The sequence below is a fragment of the Tachypleus tridentatus genome, chromosome 10 (genome assembly GCF_004210375.1).
Source record: "Tachypleus tridentatus isolate NWPU-2018 chromosome 10, ASM421037v1, whole genome shotgun sequence".
NCBI classification, from domain to species: domain Eukaryota; kingdom Metazoa; phylum Arthropoda; class Merostomata; order Xiphosura; family Limulidae; genus Tachypleus; species Tachypleus tridentatus.
In genome coordinates this window covers 45,447,997-45,459,071 of record NC_134834.1, presented here as the reverse complement: position 1 = coordinate 45,459,071, position 11,075 = coordinate 45,447,997, and the positions used below count along the sequence as shown (strand labels likewise).

Genomic DNA, 11,075 nt, shown 5'->3' with positions numbered 1-11,075 from the left:
AAATAATGAAATAGTTGACAGTCTTCTAATTTACCGTTCCTCTAAGATTCACGTATTATTAGAAGCCTTGCCTCACATAAAATTATGAAATATTGACGGTATTCTCCTCTACATCTTCTGTATCTTTCGTATATTAATATAAACCTTGTATGACACAAAATATTGAAATATTGACAGTATTCTTCTTTACATTTACTCTAAGATTCATTTATTAATAGAGACCTAACATCACACAAAGTAATCAAATATAGACGATATTCTTGTTTACATTTTCAGTGTGTTTTATATATTATATAAAACCTTGTTTCACTCAAAATATTGACAGTATTCTTGTTTACATTTTATATGTGATTCATATTTTATTGAAAATGTTTTGTATCACACAAAGTAATGGCTTATTGACAGCATTCTTCTTTATAATTTCTATTCAATTCATATATATTATTGGAAATAAAATAAAGATACATTGACAGTATTCCTCTTTACCTTTTCTCTGAGATTCATTTTTTGTTGGAAACCTTCCATCACACAACATAATGAAATATTAACGACATTCTTGTTTACATTTTCCGCTTGATTCATATAGTATTCGAAATCTTGTGACACACAAAGTAATGAAATATTCACTTATTCGTTTTCACAGTTTCTATATGATTTATATATTATTAGAAACCTTTCATCATATAAAAAGATAAAATATTGACGATATTATTGTTTAAAGTTTTTGCGTCATTCATATATTATTAAAAACTTACATCACTCAAAATATTGAAATATTCACAATAGTCTTGCTTACATTTTCTACTCGATTCATATATTATTTGAAATCTTGTATCATACAAAATAATAAAATATTGACAGTATCCTTGTCTATATTTTCTATGAGATTCATGTATTGTCAGGAATCTTCCATCACCCAAAATAATGAAATATTGACAGTATTCTTGTTTACATTTCCATTGAGATTCATATATTATTAGAACACTTGCTTCACCAGAAATAATGAAATATTAACGGTATTCTTATTTTGAATTTCAGTGTTGATCATATATTATTGTGAATCTTTTATCACACAAATAAATGAAATATTTACGGTGTTCTTGTTTACCTTTTATGTGTAATTTATATATTATAGGAAACCTTGTGACATTCAAAATAATGGAATATTTACGGTATTCTTGTTTACATTTTGGTGTTGTTGTTTTGAATTAAGCACAAAGCGACACAATGGGTTTTCCGTGCTCTGCCCACCACGGGTATCAAAACCCGGTTTCTAGCGTTGTAAGTCCGCAGACATACGCCACTGGGGGGCTACACTTTTAGTGTGATTCATATATTATTGGAAAACTTGCATGGCATAAAATAATGAAATATTTACGACATTCTTATTTATATTTTCTCTCAGATTCATGTACTATTAGAAATATTGCATCACACAAAACAATGGAATACTGACGGTATTCTTGTTTACATTTTCTGTGCGATTTATATATCATTCGATACCTTGTATCAAACATAACAATGAAATATCTATGGTACTCTTGTTTACATTTTCTGTGTGATCCGTATATTATTGGAAAAATTGTTTCATTTAAAATAATGGAATAATTACGGTATTCTTCATTACAGTTTCTTCGCAGTTCATATGTTGTTAGAAACCTTACATCACACAAAATAAAGAAATATAGACCGTATTCTTATTTACATTTTCTGTGTGTTTCATATTTTAATGGAAACCTTGCATCACACAAAATATTCACAGTATTGTCATTTTCATCATCTGGGTCATTCAAATATTATTGAAAACCTAGTATCACACAAAATAATGAAATATTGACGGTATTCTTGTTTACATTTTCTGTTTAATCCATATATTATTGGGAACCTTGTATCACACAAAATAATGAAATATTTACGGTATTCTTGTCTACATTTTCTGTGTGAATCATACATTATTGAAAACTTTGTGACCCACAAATTTATCACAAAGTGATAGTTTTCTTGTTTACTTTGCTCTGAGATTCAAGTACTAATAAAAAACCTTACCTCCCTCAAAATAATGAAATATTCACGTTGAAATCGTTTACTTTTTCTCTCAGATTTATATATTGTTAGAGACATAGCACCAAACAAAATAATAAAAGATTGACTTTATTTTTGCTTACATTTCCTGTGTGACTAATATGTTATTGGAAACTTGTATCATACAAAATAAATATATTTTGATAGTATTTTTGTTTACATTTTCTCTGAGATTCGTATATTATAAGAGACCTAGTATCACACAAAATAATTATATACTGACGGTATTCTTGTTTACAATTTCGGTGTGATTCATATCTTAATAGAAACATTTCATGACAGAACAAAATGAAATTTTGACGGTATTATTGTTTAAGTTTTCTGAGTGATTTATATATTATCAGAAAACTTGCATCACTAAAAATAATGAAATATTAACGGTATTCTTGTCTACATTTTCTGTTTGATTCATTTATTAGAGAAAACCTTGCATCACAGAAAATATTGACAGTATTCTCCTTTACATCTTCTTTGTGATTCAACTATTATTGGAAACCTTGTATCACCCAAAATAATGAAATATTGATAGTATTCTTGTTTACATTCTCTGTGGGTTTCAAACACTAGTGGAAATCTCGTATCACACAAAATAATCAATATTGACGGCATTCTTGTTTACATTTTCTGTGTTATTCCTATACTATTGGGAATCTTGTATCACACAAATAAATGGAATATTGACTGTATTTTTGTTTATATTTTCTGTGTGATTCATATATTATTGGCAAACCTTGTGTCATATAAACTAATGATATGCTGACAGTATTCTTGTTTATCTCTTCTCTGAGATTCAAGTATTATTAGAAACCTTTTCTCACTCAAAATAATGAAATATTCACGGTAAAATCATTTACATCTTCTGTGTAATTCAAATAATATTTCAAAGTTGCAACACACAAAATAATGGAATATTTACGGTCTTCTGGTTTACATCTTCTGATTGATTCAAATATCATTGGAAACCATGTATCCCACACAATATGAAATATTGACAGCATTCTTGTTTACATTTTCTGTGTGATTCATATATTACTGATAATGTCATTTTACACAAAATTATGAAATATTGACACTACTCTTGATTACATTTTTGTTGAGAATCATATATTATTAGAAACCTTCCATCATAGAAAATAATGAAATATTTACGGTATTCTTGTTTACATTTTCTGTGTGTTTCACATATTATTGGAAACCTTGTATCACACAAAATAATGACATATTGACAGTATTCTTGTTTTCATTTTCTCTGAAATTCATGTATTATTCGGAACTTTAACTCGCACAAAATAATGAAATATTGTGGGTATTCTTCTTTTCATGCTTGGCATCGCCTGATGGGTTCAGGCGCTCGTTTTGTGTGAAAATGAACCATCTGAATAAACTATTGGTAAAAGAAACAAAAACTTTTATTCACTAAAAAATTAACAATCCTAAAATGTGTATTCATATACAACACAGACAAGTTATACAACACTTAATCTTGAAGTTTTTCTAATGGCAATATAGATTACTTTAACACTGATATATTTGTATTGGCAGTAGATATCAGTTAGCTAAAGAACAAAGGGTCCAGTTGGCAGGAATAAGATCATTATTAGATATCCTGGACGCATGTTGTCAGAATGACAGTGGTAAATTTAAATAATAAAATAACTTGGAAAAAGTATACTGCTGTAGATAATAGAGAACATGCCTGCTTACCATGATGTTATATCAGGTTTTTTCCAACATCAAAGTTACGGAATCATGAAATATACCTGGGATTGATTTACTAGAACCGTTGCCTACTAGTAATACTAGTTGCTATTGTATGAAATTGGCAATCATATGATGGATATATCCTACAAGTCAGTCAGTTTGTGTAATGTTTTTGAGCACTAATAAATTCATATGTACAGCCAATGTAAATATTAATGTTACTTTTAATTATTTAATATGTGGAAGATATTGTAATGATCTTAAAACTTCAAAATAACGATTTCTCCTCCAGCTATGGACGTTCTCAACAGGTTCTGTCAAATGAAGGGAGAATAATTGTCAAGGAAATACGATGATCTGTATGATAAGTTTATTTTTCCATTAATAACTCTTCCATTTTCTTTTTGGGAGTTCCTTCTACATCAGCCTTGTATTTATATATTTTACTATGAGATATCGCCCTTTTGGCTTCATACTTGGGTTTGTCCAGTCCATTGAGTGACATTCAGACTCTTTACATATAGTGGCCTGTTTTGTGTCTCAGTCGTCCTGGGCTTTTACTCCACACTGGCTCTCTTATTAGCAAAAATATATCATTTCCTGCCGTTGGTCCTTTCTCCGCTTCTTTCTGCTGAGTAGTCTTATTATTCTACATCTTGATGTTGTTTTACCTGCGCTTATTTGTGTCTACGTTTGCCTGTTATTGAGACACGTTGTCCATGACCTTTCATTTCTTACCAGACCTTTCTCTCTTCTTCGACTGTGGCTGATCTTACTAGGTCTTTTCTCATCAGTTGATAAATGTCCTACTCATTTGGTTTCTCTTTCTGACTGGAACCTCTGCAGTGTTTTCCAGGCTATCACTAGCTCCCTGTTTGGATCTTTGGGTTTCTTTTTCATCCATCATCTGTCTCCGAATGCATAGCTTTCATTCTGCTTGCTTGTAGGAGACCTCATTTGAACATTTTTCCATTGGCTGTGTTACACATTTTTAATGACTTAAAACAGTTGATTTCTGTAACATTCCTTTATTCCAAAGAATTGAATGCTCAAAATAGTGATTACTGTTTCTTTCTATAACTTCTCTTTATATAATTGCACCCACTTTTGGCCTTTTATTTCACCTAGTCTCATAATTTGTCGCCTTCGAGTTTAACTGGATGATTGGTCAGCTCATCTGGTTGGTGTATTCTTCATTGGGTGAGGACATCTGTATGTTTTATCTTGTTGCCTCCTATCAAGTTTGCCCTCTCACGAAATTTTGTCCTTAGGATGAAATTCTACAAGCCAAATTGTAGAATGTGGATGACACCTAACACATTTCTATCTCACATAGTGGTTTCTTATATTTTTGGATTTGGCCTCCCTTCAGTCTACCTAGAGGCTTTTGTAAGATAAGAGTTGTTATTTGTTCTTCAAGTTTTCCTTTTCCCTTTTCAGGTTTTACTGTACACCACTTTATATCAATGGAATCAACCCTATGGCTAGTGTTAATTCACACTGAGTAGTGAAGTACAGAAAGTGTTAAGCCAACCTACCTCTGCTCCGTACCTACTGTTATTTTTTTTTACAAGACTACTTTGGCATATATATATATATATTATGTCATTCAAAATGACAGTACCAAGTATGTGCCTGCTGTCTTTAGTTCAAGTAAGCTATTGAATTGTTTCTAAGTACGGGACTTAATTCCAGATTATTGTGCCTAATGCCAATGGTCCATGCACTTCTCCAATTCTCCACACCACTTCCCTCATTTACTTCTAGTGGAGTAATAGAGAACACTTGCTTCCTCAGTTGCTGGAGTAGTTTAAGTAAGGAGTTCATCATCAGTTGGTGCAATTCCAGTAATGCAAAACCAAGTAGATTCTCCCCTCATTTAAGCAGTAGTGCCATTACCTCTTGTGGAGTACAGAACACTTCAGTATGTTTTGAACAATGCCATTCCAATATGTTAGATCCAGCCAGGTTAAGCTTGACTTTTCCTTGAGGAACAGTTCTGAGATAATAATCTTTCCACCTCATTATTGTAATGAGTACCTCGTGCACCTATTTCTTCAGTTTGAAAAAGACTGACTTATAACTCTCGCCACACTCAGGTTGAACTTTCTACCTGTGGAATAATGAACAGTTAGGTGTTCTGGCGTTCTACCTACCTAAGCAATATGTTAATACAGAGCAAAGGATTGTTTTTACAATATATTTTGCTTTAACTCTTTCTATTGGGTGAAAAATGTTCCAGATCAGAAGTACAAGAGCTCGATTTTGAGTCTCTTGTACTTCCTAACAGGCTGGACCCTACAATGGATGAGGATACTGAGGAAAACATGTCGAGGTCACAGGACTAGAAAGCAGGTGCCTAGAATATACAGTCAGTCACTGCTCTCACACAGTCGTCACCAGATAAAAGACAGACAATGCCAGGATCAACTTTCAATAGATTGATGAAAGAGGAACAATTGGCCTGGTCCAACTTCCGCTGTTGCACGCAGATCGGATAGCATCGACCACAGCCAGTTTACTGTAAGATGGTGGAGAAATGGTGTAGGTCACTCTCCACACTTCAAGAAAAATGAGAATAAAGTGTAGAGATCTATAGCAATAAAATACTGACTACGTGCATGAAAGTAAGTAAAAGAAATATCATTGAATAGGGAGAGATTATGCTGCTTATTTCAAGTTATGCTACAAATTGATTGTAACAGAGAATATTGTGAAAAAAACATTAAATTTACATAGAAAACTTGGTTTAAATATTTTATATCAAATGCTAAGTTTCTTTGCCATTCACTAATCTAAATTAAAACCAGTAAAAAAAGTTCACTGTTACAGTTGAAAGTTGTGACATTTATAATTTATAACATTAGTATTTATCTTTTTTATTCATGTATATCTAGACAAAATCAAACAATATTCATCTACTTCAAGTATAAAAGTTTTAATACAATTAATATTTGACAGTACAAGTGAACACATCTATTCAAGTAGCAATATTGGTATATCAAGGCAGAACGGAAAGTTTTCCTAAGGCTCCCGTGAAGGATTCATTTCGTCAGCAACAGATGGAGGTATCAGTACTTCGTCAATAACGTGAACAACTCCGTTTTTTGCATATAAGTTTCCTTTCAAAACTCGTTTATCATTCACAGTGGGATGCTATAAATATCATAAATGCATTGTTTATTTATAATGTATTACATTACAAATAGTTATGAAAGGTGCTTATGATATACAATTATTAGTTGCATACTAAGTGTAATTGCACTTAAATTGTTAGAGAATATAATAGAAAAACAATACGTTTTAAAATGCATTTTCTTTCCTGTTTCTTTATCAAAAGTACTAGTTTCATGCACCTACTTCTTAAATTTTGTACAGTTCCTACTAAAACATGAACATTCTCCTCAATACGTTACATAAATTTATTTACGTTAGCTAAATTTTTTATTTCTACGTAATTTTCATGTATCATTTCTATCGTGAGAGCCAGGAGTGCATTCACTACTGCTGGGTATAATATCACTGTCTGTAGTTTTAGAAACAGTACGCGTGGACACTGTTGGCAAGTGAAAACTATTCAGACTATTATAGCTGTACTCTAGAGCACTTTATTTGCATTCAAAGGTGCAGGAGTAATTCTATAATATTTTCATTTTATACACAAACCAATTATTTCAATAATTATATATAATACTTTATATGGTACACACATTAAATGTTTTACATCTAATGTATTTTTGTTCTTATGCTACACGTTTTTCATTCAGATAGGAAAAATATACAGTACTGGTCATAAGTTTGAGTAAAAAAACAACAACTCAGTATTGCGATATAAATTTGTTCTGTAAATTAAGTTATATATTATTTTATACTAGAGGACAACATTCTTCGAATCTTTTCAACATGAAGCCATTTGAAAACTTTTATCAGTGGTATAGCGATACGATTGCAGGATTACAACGATAAAAACCAGATTTTTATAACCTTGGTTAGTAGAGCACACGTAGCAAATGATGTAGCTTTGCGCTTAACAACACAAAAACTAAATTTAACTATTGAAACACCCAAGAAACAAATGCGAAAAGACAACCTATAAATGTAATTAGAATCAGCAATAAAACTGTTTGAAGACAGTTTTGAAAAACAAAAAGTTGTTTACATGTGAAATCCGGAGCTGAAAGCTTAATAATTTATATACGAACATGGTCATACATTTAAACTTTGGAAAGGATGTTAGACATTTGAATAACGAGTAGAATACATACTGATGAAACACAGTGAGAGCTTTTGCGAGAAGTTTCAGCCATAAGAAAGAAGTTTAAGTAAGTAAGAGTGTGAAAGTAAAACTCTGAAGCATAGTGGTGAAAATTTGTTCTCTATCCTAGGAGCATGTAATACTGCTAAAATTAAAGATACTGTGAGAAACGAATTATACACAACATCCTTGTTCGCCACAAAATATTCAGTAGATCATTATTTATTGGATTAGACTTTTAATTTTAGCAAAATATATTGCCTCGCTGGATTAAATGTATTTAGAAAAGCAGGAAGTAGTAGGCGGTTCAAAAATTGTGAAATGGCCAATTACAAACTTGATATTAATTTAACTGGGAATGTTTGACACTACTTAAAATATAGTTGCAAAGAAGAGCCAAGTAATCTTGGAATATTCTGGACAAAAATCAGAATAGGCTTTTTCAACCGAGGAAAAGATTAATTTAAATTTCATTATAAGCAAGTTATTATATTACACATTATACTGGTATTTTTAGAAACACTAATAAATCGTTTCTTGTGACTTAATAAATATATACATATTCCACAGGTTGACAGCAGAAGGTGGGGAATATTTTTCTACAGCTTACAAACACATTGTTTCTTTGTCTAAAGTTGAACAGAAAGCTACACGTTGAGCTATCTGTGCTCTGCTCATCACAGGTATCGAAACCTGGTTTCTAGCGTTGAAAGTCTGCAGACATTTCCTTGTGTCAGTAGAGGACCAAAAATGTTATGCCTTAATATATTTAGATTCTACAATCACAATATAATTATAAAAAGTGGGAAAAAGGTGACAATTAATACTACTGAATTATTAATTATACATAAGAATGTTGGTATCTTACTCTTCCGTGAAAAAATTTTATCACAAGAGGCGGCTCGTCAGACAGCAATGTCTCCAGTTCTTGGCCATTTCTTAAATCATAAAGTGAAACTTTCCTTCCACTTATCACGTGATATTGTAACACTCGTTTCAGAACATCATTATCCGATGCCACTTTCTGTAGCGTTTCTTGTGGAAGGCGTTCGAAAGCCTTGTTTGTGGGAGCGAATATGGTAAATGGACCTGAAATTAGAATCATCCATGCTCAAAACGTAAAACTTAACAAAATATGCAATAAATTTAGTGGTGTTTACAAAAGATCATTAATCTAAATATGTTTGTGTTAAGAGGAAAATTGTGTGTGTCAAAACTGTTGGTAAATATCATAAATTTAACACATACTGACATTTAGATAAATTATAAATTAAAATTTCCGGCTATTAGAAATCGTATGTAGCATGATAAATCGGAGACTTGTATGAAATAAATTATAATACATAACAATGTTAAAATAAGTTATTGTCCCTAAATCCTTTGTTTAAGATTAACTCTTATTGATCATGGATTGTTTCAGCGTATTTTGTTGTTGTTTTTCATATAACAGACGTTTTCTAAAACTTATTAGTAATAATATATATATACGTACCTTCTCTGGACAAAGTCTCTCTCAGTTCTGCTTGATCGATTAAAGATGTTAGATTGCTAAATCGCGGATTTTCAAAGATGTCTAAAACGGTATTTGGTGGATTATGATTGTGAATTCCAAATCTATAGGCGTGGTGATAAGGATAGTACCCGTAGTACGGATGACTGTAAAATCGATGGTAATGTCGGGGATTATATCTATGGTATCTGTAATATCCATGGTATCTATGAGAATTGATAAGACACGTCAAGGAAATTAACACAAAAGTAAGGAGTGTGATGAACTGTAACTTCGTCATGAGCTTAAGTAGCACGTTCGTTGACTCGTAGTATAATCCAGTCTCGCGATATAACACCTTTATTTTACTGGATGTGCCAGTTTTAAGCACCACTTGTTTTATTGAACACAAAATTGAATCACGTGCTCCGTTTGTGTTGTGTTGTAGCGAAAACAATTTCATGATTTACCTGCGTTATTGGTCAAGTAATTGTGCCAACTATGTATATTTTATTCGATTATATTAAATGTTAACTCCTCCTTCCCCTACACACTTTTCCTTGAGAGACTGAAAATAGGTCACTAAATAAAATAATTGCATAAAGCAATAGAGCAGTATGCTTCTCATTCATTATAAGCCTGTTTTCCAAACAGGCCGCAGATAGCCTAGTTGCTTTGCGCCATAAAACACCAAACCAACTAAATCTAAACATCTTTGGTCTGGAAAGCATGCCTACCTTAAGGTGATAAAGAATGATACCTTGCTTATTATCACCATGGTTGCTATTATTTTTAAGAAAGAGAAATTTAAATCAGTAAAAGAGAAAACATTTCATAAAGTTCAACAAGGCTTTCGAAAATAAACCTTTAATATACTTCGATTTGTACACCGAGGAAATCGAAATAACAACATTTTGAGAAGCTGTCGAATGAAGTTTTTTAGTGGAGTAACATCTCACACGATTCGGCAGATTACGAGCAGATTTTATTAATAAGGGGATGAAAAGATGATTTACAACTTCAAGAAGTGCCTTTAATATTAACTACTATCTGCATCTTCAATACAAAGCATTATCTTATAATTCAATAATAAGTTTTCTTTGTTTCGGTATTAGGCACCATCTTGTCTTCAGTAATAAGTATAATAAAAAGACAACACGTTGTCAAAAATTATTTTTATGTTTATGTTTTCTAGGCACTCCCTGGTCTTCAATAGAGTTTGTGCACATTGGTTAAGTCTGTGGATTTATACTGCTAGAAACCGCGTTTCGATAGCCGTGGTAGGCAGAGCGCAGATATCCCTTCATATAGCTTTGTTCATAATATCAAAACAAAACAAGTAAAAGATAACAGGTATTAACGCTTGTTTGTTATTGTTTCAATTTTTTCCATAACGTGCATACTGTGTCAATGTGTTAATACACAGTTAACACCTGGTATTAAGCTGTAGAGAATAATAATCGTGACAACTATGTTTAAGTTTATGAAATAACAAATGAAAACAACTTGACTATTCTGTAATAATAAAGACCATTTTCCCTTAACAAC

The 11,075-nt window shown here is 31.7% G+C and overlaps 1 protein-coding gene across 1 annotated transcript; it reads right to left on the bottom strand.

Moving 5' to 3' along the window:
• Positions 1–3,473: 3,473 nt before the first annotated feature.
• On the bottom strand, positions 3,474–10,007 carry LOC143229186 (stabilin-2-like). Its single transcript, XM_076461137.1, has 3 exons — positions 9,531–10,007; positions 8,907–9,127; positions 3,474–6,939 (listed from the first exon to the last, which is right to left on the bottom strand). Exons 1-3 carry the CDS (start codon positions 9,988–9,990, stop codon positions 6,808–6,810), a joined length of 813 nt encoding a protein of 270 aa, XP_076317252.1. The 5' UTR covers positions 9,991–10,007; the 3' UTR covers positions 3,474–6,807.
• Positions 10,008–11,075: the final 1,068 nt, after the last annotated feature.